Below are 26,073 nucleotides of genomic sequence, written 5' to 3'. Positions count from 1 at the left end.
TAGATTAATGTAATTATACGGATTGAGTTTTGGATCCTCTGTGGCGAATACCGCAGTTCTACTTGTGTGGGAACCCGGTGACCGACATGTACATCATTTCCCAGAGGTGTTTTAATCAGTGGCTTGCCACACAAAATCTACACTTTTTTATAGGTACCAGTACCAGTAAATAGAATCCAAAGATAATGTTTTGAATTCCAATGAGGCCCAGTAGTGTGCTGCTTTTTTAATATACAAGCATGAAAAAAGTAGAATAAGGTATTTGAATGAGTTCTCATCATCACATTTTGATTATCATTGTTAGTGTTCACAAATGATGCTAGCATTGCTTGCGTCTGGAAGAGATTCTTTAAGATTTGACCCACAATAGATTATAGAACGCTGATTTAATTCCAGAAAGCACTCAGGTGCGTACAATTTTAAATTTCTAATGCCCTACTTAGATATTAAAATATGACAGAAAATTTTCTCAGATCTCTAATTCTGATTTTTCCTACTTTAAAGCCCATTACTTTCGGCCTAGAATTGTATATTATGTTTTGAAGGATCCACTTGCTTGATTTGTAGATTTCTTTTATTAGTTCGAGTTCAAATTGAATATATTTAACTCGCACCAGCACGGATCCAACATAGCTTTATTGATGTGTGTGTGTGTGTATGTGTGTGTGTGTGTTATATTATATTCCTTTCGAGTATCAAGCCCTTGAAATAACCTAAGATTGTACTTTTTTTAGATTTAAATACAAAACTTTATTATACCATCAACAAAATGATAATTAAAAAGTTTTCATCCGCAAATACTAATTAATGATAATTGATTCTGGCTACTATGACATCCGTGTTATTTCAACCGTAGTGACTCTGACTCTAAAATTCATCAAATAGGCTTCAAACGATGAATCCAAACTGAACCAATCTACCTTACTAGTGATGTATTTATATGCAAAATTTATGCATTTTCTAATTCATTTTGTATCAAGTCAAGTGGTAAAAAAAATGATGAAAAAATAAATGTATTAAAATTAATTTAAATACTTTCTTTTCTTATCCTTATTTATTTTCTATAACAAGAGATCCTAATCTTTTAGTAATAGAGACTTTCTCTAATGGAATTCTTACTATTCAATTTACAAGACAATTGACAGGTGTGCTGTTGACTAAGTGGAATAATCTTCACACTCTGCTCCAATATTATACAACTGATCCATCAAAATTGCCTCTTAGGATAAAGGTTTTTCTATGGCTATTGAAAAGAAATAATATTCTTACAAAAAATAATCTTTGTAAAAGAGGTTGAACTGGAGATATCTATTGTCTTTTTTGTGGTGCTTTTGAAATAGTAGATCACCTATTTGTTTCATGCACCTTTGGTTGTCATATTTGGTCTTAAATTGCAGTTCATAATAATTTTATTTTTTCTAGTTCTATGTACTATGTCAGGCATTTGGTTTATAGAGGCTCCTATTCCTCTAAAATAACCCCTTTTAATTGAACTTGTTAGAGGGGTGGTTTATGGACATTATGATTAGAAATAAATTAATTATGTTTCAAAAAACTAATATTCCATTCTTTGCAGACAGTAGGTTCTAAGATTATCTCATTAACTGTACTACTCTTAATAATGGTCTATTATCTTCTCTACCTCTAATTATGCCAATTGATGTTGTTCCTATATGCCTTATCAGGCTTTGATTATTCTAGGGACAGGTTTGAGAACTACAAGGGCAGAGGAAGAAATCAGGCAAAAGGAAGAGGAGGTAATACAGGAAGATGGAATGCTTGGTATCGAGCTACTATACTGGCTCTGGAATGAACTTATTTGTGGTTTTTGGATTAGCTATGTGATGTTGTATTTTACTTTGCTTTTTGTTGCTCTGTGAACTTTTTTTTTCATGATTGATTTGTTTGTGCTGGTATGTTGTTCTGCATTGTTATGATGCTTTTTGTAAGTTGTTACTTTCTCCAGTTTTGGAGCTTGTAACAGCATGAATTCTATTAATTTCAATGGAAACGGGTGGGCTTTTACCCACTTTATATAAAAAAACTTTCTTTTTTGGCCACTTGACTTCATACCATATGAATTCAATAAATTTTGCATGTAATGCATCACTCGTAATGTAGATCGGTTTGGATTCGTTGTTTGAAACCTATTTGATGAATTTTGAAGTCAACATCACTACGGTTGAAATAACACCAATATCATAATTGTCAGACTCTAATATTTTTATTCTTTATTTATTTAGAATTAAAGAAAATCTTATAAGAACGCTAATAATTGGAGCTTGCATGAAGCCTAAGTACAAGAGTTCCAATCTCCAACTTCGATCGATAAATTAACTGCAGTCGCAAAGCTGTGAATATTGCTTACCATTATAAATGTAGATATATATAGTAGTCCAATTTTATTGAACCTGACAAAGCGTTGGCATTTGGCTATGGACTGATGGAGGCGAGACATCTTTTTTGATCTACCTCTATATATATAGACGCTACAAAAACCATAGTTATACTTGATGTCTAGACATATTTGAAAATATCAACCGACCACTTTCAGTGGCTAATTCATCTACAAGTCATGAATACCACAATGAACCCAACCCCTTTGTACAATTTTTCAATGATTGTATTAGACTATAGGCATGTGTATTAATAAGTCTATACGGCTATATCTAAAGTAGGAGAACATGAGTATCCATCAAGAAATTATTAAATAAAGTTTGTACTTGCTCTTGATCCAAGTTTAATTGATTAATAAACAGAAAAGTAACAGAAACGCTCGCACTAATATACGTACAAAGAATGCTAGGGTTAGGTTTAAGGTTGTTCTTTCCTGTTCCTGGAGAATCTTTAATAGCTATAGGTAAGTTGACGAAGGTCATGACAAAAAGTAGTGTATACAACTAATAATCTCTACCAGTAATATTTGAAGCAAGTGAAGCGCATAAATTAATTGCAGAAATATGTACATATTTAACTAGACAAGCAAGCAACTATTCTTGGACTTTTATTTTATCATAACTATATAATACATGACCATTACCAAATCATTTGCCCAGGATATACTTTTGGCACATGAACACTAAGTAATCACACCGATTATAGCACATACAGATGCATTTTTATCACAACTGGTACTATAAGAACACAACACATGCCTAGCCTTATATATTTATTTTTGCAATCTTTCTGTTTAATTTGAAGCCAAAGCTACATCAAGTACATGGGGCCATTTCTGATCTACTTAATTAGGGATGTGGCGTCTGATTTCCTGACATCCTATGGTACTGGTCGACGGTAATTTGATGGTGCGAATCAGTGGATGCTCCAACGGAATTTGCAAACTGATCGGAACTTCCATTGATGTTGGTATCACCATCTGCATCTGCACTGCTAGTTGTTGCAGCATAGGAATGCGTCAGTGTTGGATTCACCCCGATACCAATCTTCATTGTTTTGCTTATGAGACCATTGCCATCGGCTTTGTTGGTCAGGTCTCTTCCTTCCACAAGAAATCCCCAGAAGAGGATTAGTGTAGAAGTAAGTACAACAATCAGGAATCTATGTGTGTTGAGTTTCATATTCTTCCTGGTCATGATTTAAAGGAGAATGATGTTAGTGGGGGCTGAAATTTATATCAAGAAATGATGACTTAGCTAAGAAGGAATGAAGCAAAACTATATATATTGGACCTCACCTTTTCCTCGTTCCTTCTTAGGGGAGCTAGTTGTTAAATGTCTAGATATTATGTAAGGTATTATATATAGTACTCACTTTTAAAATGGCTTCAATAATAAGTAAAATTTAGATAAATATCACCTACAATGGTGGTGAATCTTACCGCATATGACCCACATTCGGTTGATATTGCGCGCGTGCTTAAAAAATTATTGTTAATGTAGGGTGATAATAATGTTGTCCACTAATTGATATGCAAAAGCTGAAAGGAATATCATTTGCAATTGTAAAGATGATTTAAGTTGATATTATCCATTCTTTATGAAATTAAAGTTACATTAATCAATAAGAAACAAATTGCAGAAAAAGTAACTATAGACATTTATTACTCCATCTACATCAAGTGCCTTAATTTCTAGGCCAGTAGAACAAATTAATCTAAAGGGCGTTTGATTGAACAATTCATCAGAAGGAATGCAGATGTCTCAAAATCTTGGAACAATAGTCTTTTTGGGCTTTTTAGTTATCATTCCTGGAGCTTATAACAATTATAAACAAAATATTTATAGTTGGAAAGGTGGTTCCTATCTACGTATGTACCTTTTAAAAATGACCCAATTCTGAATAACCCAGTTTAGACCGTTTTCTTAATCATATATATGAGGCAGACTGTAGGTCGTAGCTCATTAGCATGCGATTAGGATGTAATTTGCTTTTCCAGATTAATTATAGGACCAAACAATAGTACAGCATCGAGAAATAACGATGCTCCAAATAATTCAATATAAAGCTTTTACCTGATGCAAATGTGCTGCCTCATCTAGAAGAAAGTTCTTTTTTCAATGACAAAATTCTGTCTATGCAAGTGCCTCACACACACGCACCTATGTAGGGGATTTGAAATGTAGAAAGAGTACTTAATCGTACTTAATTTTCACATGAAATATTAAAGCAACATGTATATATATTTACTTCAAAGTAATATTTAATATAAAATTTAAACATGTATATGTGCTATATCTTGTAAGTGCGCGCATGATTTGCATCTGGACATATATATATGAAGCATGAGAGAATATATGTTGCTTTAATTAATTTTATAGAGATAATTTAATTATTTCTCTGACATCCACCTTTGATAACAAATCACAAACAATGGAAAATTTAACTCTTCTAGAGCACAATAATGTGGAAAAATAGAAAGCAAGAAGCACTTACTAGGCCATTACATATCTAGTTAATGGCCAAGACACTGATCATTATCGATAGATTGATATCAATTACGCAATATGTAAATGGTAATGGATCAGTGGTTGTAGACTTATAGTGCCTGTCCATAGTCCCATGGATGTTCAATCGTTAGTCGTCGAACTCATTGCTGAATTATTGCTCAGAGCCTATGTTTATAATGGATGTTATTACTGGGTAAAAAGAGTGAAGGAAAATAATCAAATCAAGTCTGTGTTCTAGAAGAAATTAATGGCTAGTACCTGACCTAATCACCTTGTATTGTGAACATCATCCGCTGATGAATTTAATTGAATTATTTTCCATTTGTTTCGTAAACAAGGTATTAATTTATTATGTTTCAGTCTTAATCAGATAGTAAACAGAATTAAACAGTAAATATGTTAAGATAACGTTAAAGATGCTAGTTTATGTATTATTAAACAGAACTCTGGGGGTATTGCCTGATACAAACTGTTATATGCTTCAGTACAAAAGTGGGTTGTGTCAGTTGTGAAAGAACATTAATTAAATATAAAAGAAACCTTCCTAATGGTTGAAATTATAACCTTTTATAGCAACTGTGCAATAAACTAGGTGTTTTGTTCAAATCCCAATAGACATGTGTGACTCTCAGCACGCACTGACCACACTTGAGTGAGCATATAATTTCAACCTTCCGAATTCAGCACATTGGTTAACATGACAATTTCAGAGAATATTAATTATGCACCAAATAGGACATGTAAACTAATATATACTAGTGGGGTCACACAAGCCTTGAGACCATAGAGTACTCTAGCCTACATTCATTTTTGGTTATTTTGTTGGCCACCAGTATACATTTCACATGTATTGTTTCTGGTATCACTGTGCATCTTGGCAGGGGCGGATCTACTGTAGCACAGGGGGGGTCAGCTGCCCCACGCTGGATTTTCAAAAATAGTACTAAAAATCTGCTTTTCGGACCTTTGCCCCTCCTTGGAATTCAAATTGCCCCCTGTAGCTCATTTTGAAATTTTAATAGACGGAACAAAACCTATATAAACTCTGAGCGAAACAAATTAGTTGAACCAAAATATTTTTATTTTTTTTATTTTTTTTTTAATTCAAAGGCAGAGGCTGCCAAATTGAACCAAAATGTTGACTGTTGATTTCAAATTCCCTATAAATGTTGAATTGTTGATTTTTTTTTAAGTAATTTAGGATTTTTATTATATTGATTGGTATTTTTTTTGTTATGTTGAATTGTACCCGATAAGCTATTGGGTTTGAACCCGATAAGCTATTTGCATCCGATTATTACCCCACCCTGACAAAAATCCTGCGTTCTCCCCGGCATCTTCGAGCAAATTCTAGAGAAGTTACGCCATATTAATGGAGAGGAAGAAGCAAATTTGAGAGTTACACTAGGAAAATCATCAGAATCGCTGCAGTAAAACTTTTACGGCTATGATACCATGTGGTTTTTAGGGAGTAAATTAGGGTTGTTTCTCTCTCATGAAGAGATCCCTCTTTCATATTAATGTACTATTACAAATAGATCCCTCTTTCATATTAATGTACTATTACAAATAGATCCCTCTTTCATATTAATGTACTATTACAAATAGGTCCTTACGATAATAACTAATTAACTCAATACATAAATAACTCAACAGTAGTACTAAACTATTTTTTTTTAATAAAGGGCTCTATTATTCTAACATCCAATTCTTTTCAGATAATTTCAGAGGAATTAAATTAACATGCATCACTCCATAAACATGTAAGGCATAGTAGGAATTATCAGTATTGGGATCGGGATCAGTCCCGGCCGATACCGATATGGGATCGGAGTATCGGATCGGTATCGGCTCAGGATCGGGTTTTTTTTTTTTCTTTTTCTTTATGATTTGCTACGTGAGGATCGGCTCAGGATCGAATCGGGGTAGACCGATACCGATATGTATCGACCGATCCGTATCGGTATTGGCTGATATTTCCTACTATGATGTAAGGTCCATCACCACCATAGCAAAGCGTTGGCATTTGTCTCTGGACTGATGGAGGTGAGGCATCTTTTTTGATCTACCTATATATATAGACGCTACAAAAGCCATAGTTATACTTGATGTCTAGACATATATATTTGAAAATATCAACCGACCACTTTCAGTGGCTAATTCATCTACAAGTCATGAATACCACAATGAACCCAACCCCTTTGTACAATTTTTCAATGATTGTATTAGACTATAGGCATGTGTATTAATAAGTCTATACGGCTATATCTAAAGTAGGAGAACATGAGTATCCATCAAGAAATTATTAAATAAAGTTTGTACTTGCTCTTGATCCAAGTTTAATTGATTAATAAACAGAAAAATAACACAAACGCTCGCACTAATATATGTACAAAGATTCTAGGGTTGGGTTTAAGGTTGTTCTTTCCTCTTCCTGGAGAATCTTTAATAGGCAAGTTGACGAAGGTCATGACAAAAAGTAGTGTACAACTAATAATCTCTACCAGTAATATTTGAAGCAAGTGAAGCGCATAAATTAATTGCAGAAATATGTACATATTTAACTAGACAAGCAAGCAACTATTCTTGGACTTTTATTTTATCATAACTATATAATACATGACCATTACCAAATCATTTGTCCAAGATATACTTTTGGAAAATTAACACTAAGTAATCACACCAAATATAGCACATACAGATACATTTTTATCACAAACTGGTACTATATATAAGAACACAACGCATGCCTAGCCTTATATATTTACTTTGCGATCTTTCTGTTTTATTTGAAACCAAAGCTGCATCAAGCATACATGGGGCCATTTCTGATCTACTTAATTAAGGATGTGGCCTCAGATTTCCTGACATCCTATGGTACTGGTCGACGGTTATTTGATGGTGCGAATCAGTGGATGCTCCAACGGAATTTGCAAACTGATCGGCACTTCCATTGATGTTGGTATCACCATTTACAGCTGCACTGCTAGTTGTTGCACCATAGGAATGCGTAAGTGTTGGATCCACCCCGACACCAATCTTTGTTTGTCTTGTGAGACCATTGTCATCGGCCTTGTTGGTCAGTTCTCTTCCTTCCACAATAAATCCCCAGAAGAGGATTAGTGTAGAAGTAAGTACAACAATCAGGAATCTATGTGTGTTGAGCTTCATGTGCTTCCTGGTCATGATTTAAAGGAGAATGATGTTAGTGGGGGCTGAAATTTATATCAAGAAATGATGACTTAGCTAAGAAGGAATGAAGCAAAACTATATATATTGGACCTCACCTTTTCCTCGTTCCTTCTTAGGGGAGCTAGTTGTTAAATGTCTAGATATTATGTAAGGTATTATATATTGTACTCACTTTTAAAATGGCTTCAATAATAAGTAAAATTTAGATAAATATCAACTACAATGGTGGCGAATCTTACCGCGTATGACCCACATTCGGTTGATATTGCGCGCGTGCTTAAAAAATTATTGTTAATGTAGGGTGGTAATAATTTTGTCCACCAATTGATATGCGAAAGCGAAAGCCGAAAGGAATATCATGTGTAATTGTAAAGATAATTTAAGTTGATATTATCCATTCTTTATGAAATTAAAGTTACATTAATCAATAAGAAACAAATTGCAGAAAAAGTAACTATATATAGATATTTATTACTCCATCTACATCAAGTGCCTTAATTTCTAGGCCAGTAGAACAAATTAATCTAAAGGGCGTTTGATTGAACAATTCATCGGAGCGAATGCAGATTTCTCAAAATCTTGGAACAATAGTCTTTTTGGGCTTTTTAGTTATCATTCTAGGAGCTTATAATAATTATTAACAAAATATTTGTAGTTGGAAAGGAGGTTCCTATCTACGTATGTACCTTGTAAAAATGGCCCAATTCTGAATAATACAGTTTAGATCCTTTTCTTAATCATAAAATATGGGGCAGACTTTAGGTCGGAGCTCATTAGTGATGATCAAGCGATTAGGATGTGATTTGCTTTTCCAGATTAATTATCAGAGAAATCGATAGTACAGCATGGAGAAATAATGATGCGCCAAATATTTCAAGATAAAGCTTCTACCTGATGCAAATGATCTGCCTCATCTAGAAGAAAAGCTTATCACCGCATTAGCAAACGCACATATGCAGGGGATGGCAGTTTTTGCATTTGAAATGTAGAAATAGTACCATAATTGATTCTTATTAATCGTACTTTTTACATGAAATATTAATGCAATAAATATATATATATATAAAAATATTAATCCAACAATTCTGGACTTATTTGGATAAATTTCTCTATCCAAACGTTTTGATGCTAGCCTGACTCTTTCTCTCTCTCTCTCTCTCTCTCTCTATATATATATATATATATATATATATATATATACTTCAAGGTAATATTTAATATAAAATTTAAACATGTATGTGTGCTATATCTTGTAAGCGCGCACATGATTTGCATCTGGACATATATATATGAAGCATGAGAGAATATATGTTGCTTTAATTAATTTTATAGTGATAAATTAATTATTTCTTTGACATCCACCTTCGATCAAATCACAAGCAATGGAAAATTTAGATCTTCTAGAGCACAATAATGTGGAAAAATAGAAAGCAATTAAAAGTAAAGGCCATATCAAAAAGAAACAAAAATAATTGGCTTGGTTCATAATCAACAAGCACTTACTAGGCCATTATCCAGTGAATGGCCAAGACACCGATCATTATCCATAGATTGAAATCAATTACGCTATATGTAAATGGTAATGGATCAGTGGTTGTAGACTTGCCTGTCGATGGTCCCATGGACGTACAATCGTTAGTCATCGACTCATTGCTGAATTATTGCTCAGAGCCTATATTTATAATGGATGTTATTACTGGGTAAAAAGAGTGAAGGAAAATAATCAAATCAAGTCTGTGTTCTAGAAGAAATTAATGGCTAGTACCTGACCTTATCACCTTGTATTGTGAACACCATGCGCTGATGAATTTAATAGAACTCCAAGGGTATTGCCTGATACAAACTGTTATGCTTCAGTACAAAAGAGGGTTGTGGCAGTTGACGTCAAAGAACATTAATTAAATATAAAAGAAACCTTCCTAATGGTTGAAATTATAACCTTTTATAGCAACTGTGGAGTTAACTAGGTGTTTTGTTCAAATCCCAATAGACCTTATAACATTTCCTCTCACCAAACAATCTTACAAGTTACATGTGTGACTCTCAAAATGCACTGACGTCATCACACTTGACTGAGCATATAATTTCAACCTTCCAAATCTATTTGAAGCTTGCATTAGATTTTCCTGAGCAGCACATTGGTTAACATGACAATTTTAGAGAAAATTAATGACGCACCAAATAGAACAAGTAAACTAATCTATACTAGTGGGGTCACACAAACAGAGAAATAGCTAATCATGAGCAAGCTTTGAGACCATAGAGTACTCTAGCCTACATTCATTTTTGGTTATTTTGTTGGCCACCTGTATACATTTCACATGTATTGTTTCTGGTATCATTGTGCATCTTCGAGCAGATTCTAGAGAAGTTACGCCATATTAACGGAGAGGAAGAAGCAAATTTGAGAGTTATGCTAGGAAAATTGTCAGAATTGCCGCCATAAAACTTTTACGGCTATCATACCATGTGGTTTTTAGGGAGTAAATTAGGGTTGTTTCTCTCTCATGAAGAGATCCCTCTTTCATATTAATGTACTATTACAAATAGATCCTTACAATAATAACTAATTAACTCAATACATAAATAACTCAACATTAGTACTAAACTATTTTTTTTTTTAAATAAAGGGCCCTATTATTCTAAGTTTCTAACATCCATTTCTTTTCAGATAATTTCAGAGGAATTAAATTAACATGCGTCATTCTGTAAACATGTAAGGTCCATCACCACGATAGCATGCTTGAAGCCCTGAACCTTATTAATTCTTCACTTTTTTCTACTACCATGAAAGTATATGAAATAGGAAGAAAAATATCACGATGTCTTTGACAAAAAGCGTTTGTTCTTTAGATTTTCTAAACTATAATGGCCATTCCAACATCATGTACTTGTCAACAGAAAATTCAGGTCACTTTCCAATCCAGAACTCCTCACTGCTCGATTGGATATGATTTAGGGGAAAAACCTGAGAAGAAAACAAGTTAAATTAAAGCGGAAGCGACCAGAGATTCAACAACAAAGCAACTCAATATATATGACCGTGCAAGCTCAAACTCATGGGCATATCATGAGGAACAGAGTTAGATGGTCATTTATGCCTTGAAATTTCAATAGAGTATAATTAATTAATAGGAATTGTTCTTCAATATTTCTGAAAAGATCTTTGAAATATCTCTACACCGTAGATCCGTCTACTCATGTAACATCCTAACTATTTCCTAAACCTAGCTACAACCATGAGCTAATTCACATAGCCAAACTCTACAGAGATGCTCTTTCCATGATAAGATGGTAAATGGTAGATCTTTATCTGCCAGCATGTCATTCTTTTCAACTGATGCAGCATTGTTTTGTTCAATGCTGCAAAATATCTTACCAGATGAGAGAATTACACGAGCAATAAATGCACTACCAATTAGTCAATATGATATTAATTTTTCTTAGCCCCACAGGTCAACATAGATTGAAAATCTCATCAAATAAAAAAGTTTATGTAGCTCGAAATACAATTGTGTGTATCCTGAGAAATATTGAAACAGTTGCCTACACCCGCACATCCTGGGAAAAATGTATATGAGAATACGAAATATAAACACCACTTTTTATTCTGTTGTTAGTTATTATTTACTTCATATCACATGACAAACATTTGGCCAATTCTTCACTAAATATATTTTGACTGTAAACTTAGAGAAAACTCACCAGAAAAAATAATCTGAAAAATTCAAGATTCATTTATCAATATTGATTATATTTAAACAAAAAAGAGTAGAGTTCCTTAATTATAGAAAAATAGGATTCATTAGATATTATATCAATTTATTTATTTATACCGAGACAATGAAATTCATTGTAAATTTTGTGAATTGGGTAATGTAATTACAATTAGAAATTATATTCCATTTTAAACCAAAATTTCTTGAAGCTTTCATATATATGTCTTTGGCTGGCCTAGCTAGGGATGAGACATCCTTACCTCGATCCTATGATGCTGCTAAATTGACAATGCCGGCCTGATTGTTTGAATCTGTGGCAGTTGATGCACTGAAGGGATGACAGATTGACTGGCACTTCTGCTTTCACTTTTATCGATTTGATCATTAATGTTTCCACTACTGGTTGTGGTTTTAGAAACAAACAAAAATCAGTATTTCAGTGTATTAAGATAATTTTCTTCATCTTATTAATTTGTTTTCTCTCCTCTCTATCTCCACAAGAGCTTCTGAAAGGAGGATAACCATAAATTAAAAGCAAGATCGCAAGGAGTATTGGTGAGGTATCAAAAGCTCTGTACTTTTCTGTGAAGAAATAATATCTTAATTAGCTTCACTGAAATAAAAAGCAAAGGAGTACTCTAGATTTTACCTTTTAATTATTCCTGCCTTTCCTGTGTATGTGTTTTATCTATGTATGAACTGACTGTATTTGCAATATACCATCTTTTAGACCTCTCTATTATGATATACTAAATTTAAGATAAAATATAAAATAAAATTTTTATGAATCAAACTTTTCATATAGTCTGACGCAATTTGGTATGGCCCGCTAGTTGGATAAAATAGATATTGTGGCGGTAATAATTATGTCTACCAATATATATGTGAACGGAATATCATATATATTTGCAAATAGCCAAAGTAATTAAATTATACTTATTCTACTGCGCGCAGAGGAAAAAAAAGGAACATAACAAAAACATGCATATATATGTTTTCCACTTAACCAGCATTTGCACAAAATTTGCAAGAGTTCTGAGATGAAGTCCCAATTTGGTTTATTAGTAGAAGGAAGAGATTTGAACGTCATTAATATTTTTGTACCCTAGCAGATATAGACTATGATAATTGGATGGTACAAATAATATATGAGAAAGAAAATAAATATATAGCCAATAAATTACTCATCACATTCCTGATGTGTCTACAATATTTACAATAGCTAATCTGCCCTTTCCTTGCTATTTTCTTCCATCTTTAATTACTTTTATATCTGAATTATAACAGCACTTAGTTTATATTTCCATTTGAATAGATCTGTCTTGAACATTGAATCTCTTATATAGTTATAGTTCTGTTGTGTTCAGACTGGTAGACAGATTGCATGTCACTAATTGTACTCCATTGACACAGTTTAACTGAAATTAAGTGCATAAGCTGATGATGCAGAATTCCGCAGCTCACACTGGCAAGATGTAGGGATTACACTTGTCCAAGGTTCTGAAACACAGAATTAGAATGGGGATTAGTATGTTGTTTGTGGAATCTGAATGAGGTGATTCGATAACAATTGGTTGACTCAGATCGTAAATTAATTTTTTTCAAAAACTTTTGTTCAATTAGTGCTCCAAGAAATAGGACAGATTTTAAGAAAACAGGAGCAATAATATGCATGGGTACACCCTCTAAATCCAATGCCACATAGCCATCAAGAAATGGATGCTGCTGACCTGATTTAATTAACCATTATTTGCTATTGTGGGGATGTGTAACATCTATAGATCGTCTTGGCTAGTTCCTTTATCACTAATCTCTGATTATAGTAAGAGTAACCTCATCAACAATCTCAAGTAGCTTGGATTCGCTTGCAAGCTAACCCTAACTAATTGATTTCAATCATTGATTCGATCCAACATAATTAGTTTCTACATAATTTCTAATATTCTTCTAACTGATAAGATTTATAACTGCTCAACAAGTTTATTCGTCAATTGAATGTGATAAAATAGTTAGTCGATATGTTTGTAGAAAACAGTGGTTATCACCGAAATTATTACTAGTTGTCTGTTAAATATTTTTTTGGCAGTTTTATAGATTTGAACCATTGGAAAAATATTTAAGGCAAGATTATTATTTGATCTACAAACTAAGAGTGAGTCTATGGTACTATGCATATTACGATTTGGCACCGTGCTACGGCTCTATATTCAAGTTTTGAAATCCTAACGGTCGATCCGAACCGTTCATCTTGTTCTCCATATTAATATGTGTTTGGAGACCAAATTTTACCTTTTTTGAAATTTTTTTACTATTTTTTTAGATTTATTGAAAATCACTGTTTTTTTATGGTCCAGAATTTTCAGATCAAGTGATTTTCTAAATATCTAAAAAAATAGTAAAAACATTTCAAAAAATGTAAAATTTGGTCTTCAAACACATATTAATATGGAGAACAAGATGAACGGTTCAGATCAACCGTTAGGATTTGAAAACTAGAATATAGAGCCGTAGCACGGTAACAACCCGTGATATGCATAGTACCATAGACTCACTCTACAAACTAATTAGCATGTGCAGATTTAGCCGTTCTGTATGAACTGTATATTGGACTTCATATATAGATTGGAAAAGATACAAGTATATGTATTATTCTAGATCATATATCATTCTAGGACATAGAAACATACAAGAATATGAGATGCATATTGGATTTCTCCTATCATGCATGCATGTTATATATGATCGTTTACAGAAACGAGAAGACAAAACTCACAAGTCATCATATAATGTTGGTCTTAATTGCACTGCTTTCTTCTGGTAATTTTATGAATGAATACAAAGCAAGGACAAACCTGTTGAAAATTAATTCAAATTGATTAAAGCATGTACAAATCAGTTTTTAACAGCATAAAAAAACTGCATTGGTTATTTTGGGCATTGGTTATTTTAAGCATAGTTATTTCAGGACTTGTTAGAGTAGTGGTTGGTTATTTTTAGCATGTTGTGTAGTGAGTGCTTAATTTAGGGAAGTTGTGAGTGCTTATTTTAGAAATATTGTACTGTTATAAATATTGTAGAACTATGTGTAACTGAGCAAGAGAGAAAGAAAATAAAGCGTTGTTTCTATTAAAAAAATATTATTCTCTCTTCAATCCTTTGCATACTGGCACAAAGCAGTGCAGTATTGCTTAGTTTATCCCAACAAAACCTGTATGTGAAATAAAGAAATGAGCATGATTTTTTTAATTCATTGGAAGATATTGTTGGGATCAACTCAGCACTATTGCACTGCTTTGTGCCAGTATGCAAAGGATTGAAGAGAGAAGAATATTTTTCTGAATAGAAACAACGCTTTATTTCCTTTCTCTCTTCCTCAATTACATAGAGTTCTGCAGTATTTAAAGCAATACAATGTTCCTAAAATAAGCACCCACAACTTCCCTAAATTAAGCACCCACTACACAACATGCTGAAAATAACTAACCACTACGCTAACTAGTCCGAAAATAACTATGCTTAAAGTAACCAATGCAGTTTTTATGCCGTTAAAAACTGATTTGTACATGCTTTAATCAATTTGAATTAATTTTCAACAGATATATGTATACTTTATGCCCTTGGATTACACTTGTCCCCCATTTTTTTTTTTAATATTTATGTATAATTTTCTATATAATTTAGAGCAAAATATCAAGAAAAGGTAAATTGACCCACATTCTATGTATGAAAAATTAATACGATTGACCCCCATAGTTCAAAAGTCTAGCTCAGCCCGAGCGTAGTAAGGAATCAAGGAAAGAGTTTTTCTATTGTTTTGCTTCTTAAAATAACCTCAAGAGTATTCACAGTACTAATGCCCACAATGGCAAAACCGTTTTATATTGAAGATTCTCATTTTTGGATAGCAGTTGGCAAGGCTAAATTTTTTAGATTTTCGATTATGTTTGGTTTTCAAGTATACAATTACAATTGTATACTTGAAATCGATTATTTATTTTTGGATAGCAGTTGGCAAGGCTAATCAGATTATGTTTGATTTGCCTACAATTGTATAGCAATTATATACCTACGTAGTTGTATCTAACTATTTATAGTCAAAGGCGCACATAAATGATATATAGGCTAAGCCAATAATTACATTATTTATTAAAAGCACACATAAACTGTGTCCTTTGTAGATACAGATAACACACGTAAGAACGGCTTGGAAATTATTTCATAGTTTTAAAAGCACACATATTACAATATCAGGGGCTGCTTATGCATTCTTTAGTCCAAGCTAGGTCTGTCACACAGATCCTATACAAGTAGTAACTATAGCAAGATTTAGCAAATTTTGTAGTTCGACACATAGCATGGATTAATGTGACGGTAATTAGAATCAATACCATTGGGCACAGATCCTATGTCTGGTGAAGTGCTGGTAATGCCAGATGCTTGAGTACCGTGAAGAGGTGCAACATCATTGATTTGACTAGTGAGGCTTTTTAGGGCAGAATTTTCTTCTTTTTCAATTTTCTCATCAGTCTGGGAGGTTGTGGTACCATGGACTGTGGTGCTTGTTACGGCCTTGATTCCTCGAAGAGTGACAACCAGTGAATTGCGGCCATCAAGCTTTTTGCCTTGCACTAAAGGTGCTGAGAAGTCCATCACGGCCAAAAGTACAACAAGGAAGGTGAGTGGAATCTTCATGATTGCTAGCTCCTGTATGATTAAGTTATATCAAAATATATATAGACCAAAGTTGAAATTAAGAATACTAGTTAGGAAGATGTTATGCAGTTAAAATCTTCTCAGGACAAGAACGATACCAGTAGATATGAATTAACTGTCAGGTTGGTTAACAATATGTACCAGTAAAAGTGCATGTAAAACTGTAAAGCTAGCCAATGCCGTGGTTGGAATAATAATGGTAGTTTACATGGATCTTTCATAATGAATTAATAATTAATATGCTTTACAATTGAGTTAATTACTGCAGGCTAACAAAACTTACCAATGGTAATCTTCATATAATTTACTGGCACACCAATTGAGACTGAGGATGCATATATAAAGACATAATTCGGATCCTTATTCCATTGCGGAGTCGGGCAATGACGTCAATTCGTTGCTTTAATTTACTCGTACAAGTTGTGGAGTCCTGTTCTCATAAAATTAAATAATTGCTAGTGTCACTAAATACATTTTTCCTTTTAGAAATCAAAGTGCTATATGCAACATCTAGCATATTTAGTGGGCGATCATAATGTTGTCACCAAAATTAACACCTGGATAAAGTATATAAATAAAACTTAGTTCAGGAAAATAATAGAAATGAGGTACAAGAATGCATGCAAATTAGGTAATATATATTTCCTATGAACTGATCCAATGAGGTCTGTGTGCATGGGTGTGCGCGTGCATGGATGTACGAGGACTGATGGTCTGTGCGAGCATACACTGATCATATCAGGAGGTGTTTGACAAAAACCGTTCGTTCTTTAGATTTTCTAAACTAAAATGGCCATTCTAATGTCATGTACTTGTCAACAGAAAATCCAAGTAACTTTCCAATCCAGAATATGACCGTGGAAGCTCAAACTTATGGACATATCATGAGCAACTGAGTTAGATGGTCATTTATGCCTTGAACTTTCAATAGATTATAATTAATTAATAGGAATTGTTCTTCAATAATTTTGAAAAGATCTTTGAAATATCACTACACTGTAGATCCATCTAGTCATGTAACGTCCTAGCTATTTCCTAAACCTACAACCATGAGCTAATTCACATAGCCAAACTCTACGGAGATGCTCTTTCCATGATAAGATGGTAAATGGTTATTGATCTCTATCTGCCAGCATGTCACTCTTTCCCACTGATGCAGCATTTTTTTGTTGAATGCTGCAAAATATCTTACCAGCTGAGATAATTACACAAACAATAAATGCACTACCAATTAGTCAGTATGATATTAATTTTTCTTAGCCCCGCAGTTCATCATAGATTGAAAATCTCGTCATGTAAGAACTGTCGCATATCAGTCAAATAAAAAAGTTTATGTAGCTCAAAATACAATTGTGTGTATCTCTGAGAAATATTGAAACAGTTGCCTACCCTACATTCTGGGAAAAATGTATACGAAATATAAAAATCCACCAGAAAAGGATAATCTGAAAAATTCAAGATTCATTTATCAATATCGATTATATTTAAACAAAAAAGAATAGAGTTGCTTAATTATAGAAAATGGTATTCATTAGATATTATATCAATTTATTTATTTATATCGAGACAATAAAATTCATTGTAAATTTTATGAATTGGGTAATGTAATTACAATTAGAAATTATATTCCATTTTAAAATGAAATTTCTAGAAGCTTTCATATATATATGTCTTCGGCTGGCCTAGCTAGGGATGAGACATCCTTACCTCGATCCTATGATGCTGCTTAATTGACAATGCCGGCAGGGGCGGATCCAGGATTTGGATCAGGGATAGACACAAAATATTAACAAAAGTATAATTTTTTTCTCTTGATGAATCATAGCACAGTAGTATATAGGGATCTAAAAAAGTCATCGTAACCACCTTTCAAAAATTTTACATGACAAGACATATCACGCAAAAGATTTAGTCACAACACAACACGTGTGGTCACATATAATTAGGATCATTAGATCTTAATCGAAGAGTGAATCATGAATAAACTAACTTAAATTATGAAAAAAAAAGTTAAACATGACCAAACCTGACAGGTCACATTTGGACACGTTACATCATGGCATGATTAACGTGCTCTGACCATTCACGTGCCATAATCATCCTTCCAAATTTAGTCATAGTACGACATGACACATGATCTAATTTAGGGTACATATTCATATAGTTAGTAGATATCTTTTTTCTCCTAACAAATCAACGATTCTTCTAAGTGGAGTAGCGAATCAGACTGTCTTTTTTTTATTTCTTTTTTTACGCGAATTAGTCTGAACTGATTTTTTTTTCCATATAACTTTCTTCTACTAGACCGTGAATTAAATTTAGGAGTAGGCACTATATCTATTTAAGGGTAGGCATAAGTATAAAATACCACTGCATGTGTCTCAATTTTTTTTCGAATTCATGGGTAGGCACTTGCCTATCCCTGGATCCATTTGGATCCGCCACTAAATGCCGGCCTGATGATGTGAATCTGTGGCAGTTGATGCACTGAAGGGATGACAGATTGACTGGCACTTCTGCTTTTGCTTTTAACGATTCGATCATTCATGTTTCCACTATTTCCACTACTGGTTGTGGTTTTCGAAACAAACAAAAATCGCTATTTCAGTGTATTAAGATCATTTTCTCCATCTTATTAATTTGTTTTCTCTCCTCTCTATCTCCACAAGAGCTTCTGAAAGGAGGATAACCGCAAATTCAAAGAAAAATCGCAAGGAATATTGGTGAGGTACCCAAAGTTCTGTATACTTTTCTGTGAAGAAATGATGTCTTGGCTACACTGAAATAAAAAGCAGAGTACTCGAGATTTTACCTTTTAATTATTCCTTCCTTTCCTGTGTATGTGTTTTATCTATGTATGAACTGACTGTATTTGCAATACCATCTTTTAGACGGTTAGACCTCTGTATTATGATATACTAAATTTAAGATAAAATATCAAACAAAAATTTTATGAATCGAACTTTTCATGTAGTCTGACGCAATTTGGTATGGCCCGCTAGACGGATATAATAGATGTTGTGGCGGTAATAATTCTGTCTGCCAATATATATGTGAACGGAATATCATATATATTTGCAAATAGCGAAAGTAATTTAATTGTCAATATTCTACCGCAGAGGAAAAAAAAAGGAACATAACAAAATCATGCATATATATGTTTTCCACTTAACCATTGTTTGCACAAAATTTGCAAGAGTTCTGAGATGAAGTGCCAATTTGGTTTAGTAGAAGAGATTTGGATGTCATTAATATTTTTATACCCTAGCAGATATAGACTATGATAATTGGATAGTACAAAACATATATGAGAGAGAAAATAAATACATCACTACAACAGAATCTACTTTCAGCGACCGGAATTCCGGTCGCTGAAAGTTATGGCGCCGGTCGCTGAAAGTCAAAACCGGTCTCAGAAAGTCAAAACCGGTCGCTGAAAGCATCGTCGCAGATACTCTTCTGATGACGTCACCGGTCTCTGAATGACGTCATCCGGTCGCTGAAAATCTTTCTGCGACCAAAGTTTTTTGCTCGCTGTTGTTTTTTTGCTGACGTCATGTAAAGTTATCAGAGACCGGAAATAACGGTCGCTGATAGTATATTTGGTCGCTGATGAGCTAATTATCAGAGACCAATGTAGTTCGTATCTGAAGCTCTATCCCGGTCGCTGATACTTATTTATCAGGTTTTTAGGTTTATTGTTATTATTTACATTTGCACCATTTAATAATTGGTATCACACGTACCAACATATAAGCAAAAATAAATATCAATACACACTCAACATACAACACAAGCATACAAACAAATATAAACATAAAAATCAAAAAGTAGTATATCATCTCATCAAACATAAACATCCGAGTACATAACAGTAAGTCTAAATGCCAAACAGTACCATCAGCACCATAAACATAAATATCGAGTACATAGCTGTGCCAATAACATAAACACTATCATATGACAAGGTAGAAATATATAAAAAGACCTAAGCTGTACCATCACCGCCAACATCCGACCAATGCTCCTCGTCATCAGTGTCATCATCATCCTCGTCATCCTGAGGAGCGGGTGGCGAGGCCTGGTGCGAGCCTGAACCTCCGGCCTATGAGGTTGTAAGAAAGAAGTTTACATAATTAGGATTAGTTTACGGTTCACAATTAAAACATACTTATCAAATTTTATACCTGAGTAGCTCCCAACCGAGATCCCAACCGAGCCTCCAACCGAGCATCCACCCGAGCCTCGATCTGAGCCTCCATCTGACGAAGTACCCGAGAAGATATCCTGTCGATATCTTCTTCTGTGAGACGCTGACCTGGCGGCATAGAGGAATATGACTGTGAAGAATGCGACTGAGAACTGCTAGACCCTCTGGAGCGAAACATGCCTCTCGTCTTGCCTGTAACATTAAAAGTAAGACAATTAGTACGAAATGACAAAACTAAAATAAATTTCAAATTTCAAAGAATGTTTATTTTACCTAGAGCACCGAGACCATAGTTGTCGCCGTGGACATTCTGATCATCAATGCCCGTAGAGTACCAGAGGTCAGCGTCGTATGCAGGCCATGCGCCTCTATCCGCTCCATACTTCTCCGTCATAGCTTTCTCATATTTTAGCTGCAAATTTTGTAAAATATAACAATAATGTTATGTACAACTGGAATCAATTGGTGTAATCTAAACGATTCAAAAGTATTATTACCTGTGCGTTTTTAGCCTTAACATTAATGTATTCCCCCGTTTCCTTTCTCGTATGAGTAGGCTGGAATAACTCATCGGACCATCTGGGTTCGCGCCCTTGTGTTTGCTCCTGTTAAGAATTTGAAAAATCATTTCATTTAAAAAAAGATTATCAAGGTTAGATCGATTAGATTCAATTAGATTCAATTCGAATGAAAATAAATTAATTTAATAAAAAAACAACTTACGAAGCGCTGTTTGTGAACAAGCATGTTCACAGAGCCCGTCGTGGCACCTGAACCTTCAGCATTGGCCCTATTTTCTGCATTCCGCTTGCTCCTACTGGTAAAATCGTCACTGCACCAATGATCAACGAGTCCGGGCCAGTATGCTGGCGTGATCCATTCACAGTAGGGGCGAGGAGCAGCCCCACGCTCCTTCCACTCAACCATTGACTCTCCGTACTGCTTGGTTGCTGCCCCCTTGCACTTATTCAGCAAATCCTTCAGCCGTGCATTAGCTATCTTTTTAAATGTAGACCATGCCTCACGCTCATCTACATCAGGTGCAAACTGATAGTGCTTCTGCAATGCATAGTAGATAATTAATATCATCTGTTAGCTTTGAAAAAAAAAGAAATAAGTAATTATTAGAGGTTTTGTTTCAGAAAATTTTAGTTACCAAAAACTCCGCCTCGATAATATCCTTAGTATTCTGGGGGAAATCATTGTATCTGTAGTACGGGCCAGGATAATTATTTCGTACTTCCTGCGAAATAATTTTTGCAACATCCTTCGTCTTCTCCGAGTGCCCTGCATCAAAAGTCCTGCAAATAAAAATAATTATTAAAATCCCTACAATTAAAGCATAATTACAACATACAAAAAAAATTGAATATTACTTGAAACCCGCCAACCGAAGCACTGGTCGCAAACTCGGATCTGAAGGCGGCGCTTTGTATGCATTTCGACCGCGAACATTTCTCCCACTAGACTCTCCTTCGTCTTCCGCCGGTGCCTTTCCCTTTCCCTTTCTACTTGGTGCCATATCTAGAATTGAGATGATAAAAATCAATTAGTTTCACTCAAGAGAATTGAAAAAAAACAAGTAAATATAAAAATTGCTGCAACTTAAAGAGAAAGATATTAACCTAATGTTCCAATTTACGTTCTCTTTTTCTTTTTTCTTTTTTTGCTACTATCTTTTTTATTATTTCCTTGTAATTCTTGTTCTTCTACAATTTCAGGAACAGCCCCATCAACGAAGAAACTTGGGTCATTCAGTTCATATGCAGCGCGCACTACAAAATCGGTTGGTGGACCATCTTCCTGAAAGAACTCGGTCAAATGTGGGTTGTTTTCCACAGACGCATCTCCATCGAACAAAATAAGTGGTTTTCTTTTTCCTTTTGTCTTAATGGTAACCCACCAGTCTTGTCTCTCTCGCTTTGATGATGCGTAAGGCAGGTAATAAACTTGCATTGCTTGACAGGGAAACACGAAATGCTCGTCCTTTTGAAGAAGCCTTGTATGATTTATCTCCACTAATCCATGCTCCTTATCTACCCGTAACCCCCTATGTGTGTCGAACCAACGACACTTGAACAAGAACACTTTGTTGTTCACGCCACTATATTCCAACCGAATAATTTCTTCAAGTATGCCGAAATAGTCCCTTGATGTGCCTTCCCAATTCTCCCCTTCAACACAAACACCGTAATTTGTTGTTTTTCTGTTTTTCCCATATGATTCAGTGTGAAACCGAAAACCGTTCACATCGTACATGTTGTACCGTTGAACTCGTCGTGTGACTGGCCCACGTGCAATTTCAACAATCCTTGAATCTGCAATCTTACCACTGAGCGCCGATTTACGCATCCACATACTGAACTCTTTCGAACGGATTCTATCGAGACTTGATGCGCTTATTGTTGGTCTTTTTTCTCTAATTTCAGCATCGAATTGTCTGCAATATGTCGAATTTGGTCACAGGACGAACAATGCAAATAAAGTCATAAAAATTAGAATATGTAAAGATTCTCACTCAATGAAAGGGTCGAATTCAGTGCGACAATTAGTCATGATATAATAGTGTGCCGCATTTAACTCTTCCTCCGTAAGATCTCTGACGGGAATTGAACCCATTGCACGTCCAGGATAGCTCATAACAGGAAGCCGTGTGTCATTCTCGACAAATCCGCCGTCGTCGTATCGCTCTGGACGATTCAACCGTGTAACTACCTCATCTTCAAAATATAAAGACATAAAATTGGTCATCTCTTCAGCTATGTATGCCTCCACAATTGAGCCCTCAACACGTGCCTTATTAGCCACCTTTCTCTTCAGACGCCCTATGCATCTACAATATCATGTAATGAGAATAGAAATACATCTCATGAAATGTTATTTAACATTGAAATAAATATACTCGAAAGAATTGAATGTCAACCTTTCAAATGTATACATCCAACGAAATGAGACGGGACCACAAACTCGTGCTTCGTAAGCGATGTGTGTAATTAGATGTTCCATTGAGTCAAAGAAACCCGGCGGAAATATTTTCTCTAGCTTGCACATTGTAACAATAATATCCTTTTCAAGCTTCTCAATATGAACAGGGTCCAATTCCTTGCCACATATGTCTCTAAAAAAGTTACTAACCTCTGTTAATGCCTCCCATATTGGATTAGGAAGAAAATCTCGAAATGCTGTAGGTAACAACCGTTCCATAAAAACATGACAGTCATGACTTTTCATCCCACTGAATGAACCATCATCAACATCCACGATATTCGACAGATTAGAGGCATACCCATCGGGAAACTTTAAGTTCTTCACCCATTCACAAACTTCACGTCTCTGTTTTTTGTCTAAGCAGTAGGTTGCGTGCGGTTTTACATAATTGCCCTTATCGTTGGTTGTCAGCTCTAAGTGTGGACGACTACATAGTTGTGCCATATCGAGACGAGCCTTTGCGTTATCTTTTGTCTTTCCTTTAACATCGAATAACGTGAATAATATATTTTTAAAGAAATTCATTTCTAGATGCATAACATCTATGTGGTGTCGTACCAGATGATCTTTCCAGTATGGCAACTCCCAAAATATACTTCTCTTTTTCCAATTATGCGTTTCACCAAAACCAGAAATGTTCTTCTTATTTTTGGTGCCAAATGTGACTTGCTGCAACAAAGAAACCCGATCGAACAATTCTTGTCCGCTCAAGCGTCGCGGAGGACCGTCAGTCTCGATTGTGTTCTTCTTAAATGCATCTTTTTCAAATCGAAATTCATGATCAGGGGGCAGCAACCTTCTGTGATCATCAAAAAATGAGATCTTCCCTCCCTCCTTAAGTTGGAAAGCCTTTGTGTCTTCCATGCATACATGACAACCTAGTTTTCCCTTCGTCGACCATCCTGAGAGCATACTTAGGGCCGGATAATCACTAATAGTCCCCATTAAGGCAGCCTTCATTGTGAAATTTTGTTTCTTGAATTTATCGTATGCTAGCACTCCATCCTTCCATAAGGCATTCAGCTCATCCACGAGAGGTTGCAAGTAGATGTCTATGCTTCTAGTGGGACTATTGGGCCCTGGTATCAACAGAGACAGGAATATGTTGTTGTCACGCATCACCAAAGCTGGAGGAAGGTTATAAACGACTAGAAATACCGGCCAATTGCTGTAAGACCGACCTCCCATATTGAAAGGAGAGAAACCATCTGAACAAAACCCAAGACGGACATTTCTAGGGTCTGTTGTAAAATCTGAGTTCAGACGATTGAATTCTTTCCATGCTTCACCATCAGCAGGATGAACCATGACCCCTTCCTTTTCCCGCTTTCCTTCTTTATGCCAACGCATTTGTTCAGCAGTAGTAGAAGTTAAAAAGAGTCTTAGCAACCTCGGACCGATTGGAAGATACCGCACTTCTTTGTACGGCAAACGTTTCGTGGTGTTTTCACGGTTGCTGGGTTTGAAACGATTATGTCCACAAACATCACACTTCTCTTTAGAAATGTTATCATCACCGTAATATAACATGCAATCATTCGGACAAGCATGGATCTTCACGTGGCTTAATCCCAACCCTTTCACCAATTTCTTGCATTGATATTGATTTGGAGGCAACCTATTCTCTTTCGGAAGCCACTTCTTCACGGCCGATATGATGCGATTGAATCCCTCCTTGGTTATGCCGCAGTCGGCTTTAATGCTGAGAAGTTCGGTAACGCATGCAAGGACAGTATGTTCCTTGTCACAACCATCCCATAGCGGTTCGTCTGCCGCTTTCATCATGCTATAAAACTCTTGAGCTTGTTGATTCGGGGGCTCGTCCGCAGTCCATTCAAAAGACGAACCTGCAGCATCAAGAAGCATGTCCACCATAGCATTTGGCGACTCCACCTCGGGTTGGCTCTGTTCGGGTTGGCTCTGTTCGGGTTGGTTGTATGCCTCACCATGCATGAACCAATTGGTGTAGAAAGGTCGGAATCCAAATTTCATCAGGTGTTTTCCGATAGTTTCTTTGTCCAACCATCGGGTACACCCACACTTGGCGCATGGACACCTAATGCGATCACCACTAGTTATATTTTCTTGAATACTAAATGCATATTCAAAAAAACCCTCAACACCCTTAACAAATGTGGGATTCATTCGCTTATTCAAGTAACGAGGACCGTACATCCAACTACGATCACCCTCCATTTCTCCTAATCATGACATACACATTTATAATTAAGACATTGTATATATACTTTAAGACTCAAACAAATAAAGAAGTCCAGATCTATACTTTAGACCCTCCAGATATCATCAATTGATAACGGACCCTCTAAAGCAAGTCATGGAAGAA

General features: G+C 35.1%; 2 protein-coding genes and 2 long non-coding RNA genes across 4 annotated transcripts; all 4 read right to left on the bottom strand.

Moving 5' to 3' along the window:
* Positions 1-2,978: 2,978 nt before the first annotated feature.
* LOC144562257 (uncharacterized) lies at positions 2,979-3,725 on the bottom strand. Its single transcript, XR_013514028.1, has 2 exons — positions 3,695-3,725; positions 2,979-3,585 (listed from the first exon to the last, which is right to left on the bottom strand). It is a non-coding gene; the product is annotated as an uncharacterized LOC144562257 (long non-coding RNA).
* Positions 3,726-7,466: 3,741 nt separating this feature from the next.
* LOC144562256 (uncharacterized) lies at positions 7,467-8,229 on the bottom strand. Its single transcript, XR_013514027.1, has 2 exons — positions 8,195-8,229; positions 7,467-8,085 (listed from the first exon to the last, which is right to left on the bottom strand). It is a non-coding gene; the product is annotated as an uncharacterized LOC144562256 (long non-coding RNA).
* Positions 8,230-20,500: 12,271 nt separating this feature from the next.
* Positions 20,501-24,952, bottom strand: LOC144561478 (uncharacterized). Its single transcript, XM_078310439.1, has 8 exons — positions 24,820-24,952; positions 22,118-22,157; positions 21,898-22,042; positions 21,465-21,800; positions 21,239-21,346; positions 21,015-21,153; positions 20,719-20,933; positions 20,501-20,636 (listed from the first exon to the last, which is right to left on the bottom strand). The coding sequence occupies exons 4-8, from the start codon at positions 21,666-21,668 to the stop codon at positions 20,520-20,522; spliced, it is 783 nt and encodes a 260-aa protein (XP_078166565.1). The 5' UTR covers positions 21,669-21,800; positions 21,898-22,042; positions 22,118-22,157; positions 24,820-24,952; the 3' UTR covers positions 20,501-20,519.
* LOC144561428 (uncharacterized) lies at positions 22,380-25,179 on the bottom strand. The gene is made up of 3 exons (XM_078310391.1): positions 23,665-25,179; positions 23,260-23,574; positions 22,380-23,181 (listed from the first exon to the last, which is right to left on the bottom strand). The coding sequence occupies exons 1-3, from the start codon at positions 25,077-25,079 to the stop codon at positions 22,380-22,382; spliced, it is 2,532 nt and encodes an 843-aa protein (XP_078166517.1). The 5' UTR covers positions 25,080-25,179.
* Between the last annotated feature and the right edge of the window lie 894 nt (positions 25,180-26,073).

The sequence above is a fragment of the Carex rostrata genome, chromosome 11, assembly GCF_964058835.1.
Source record: "Carex rostrata chromosome 11, lpCarRost1.2, whole genome shotgun sequence".
Classification (NCBI taxonomy): Eukaryota; Viridiplantae; Streptophyta; class Magnoliopsida; order Poales; family Cyperaceae; genus Carex; species Carex rostrata.
Note: the sequence above shows the minus strand (reverse complement) of the source record. Positions and strands in the feature narration are given on the sequence as shown.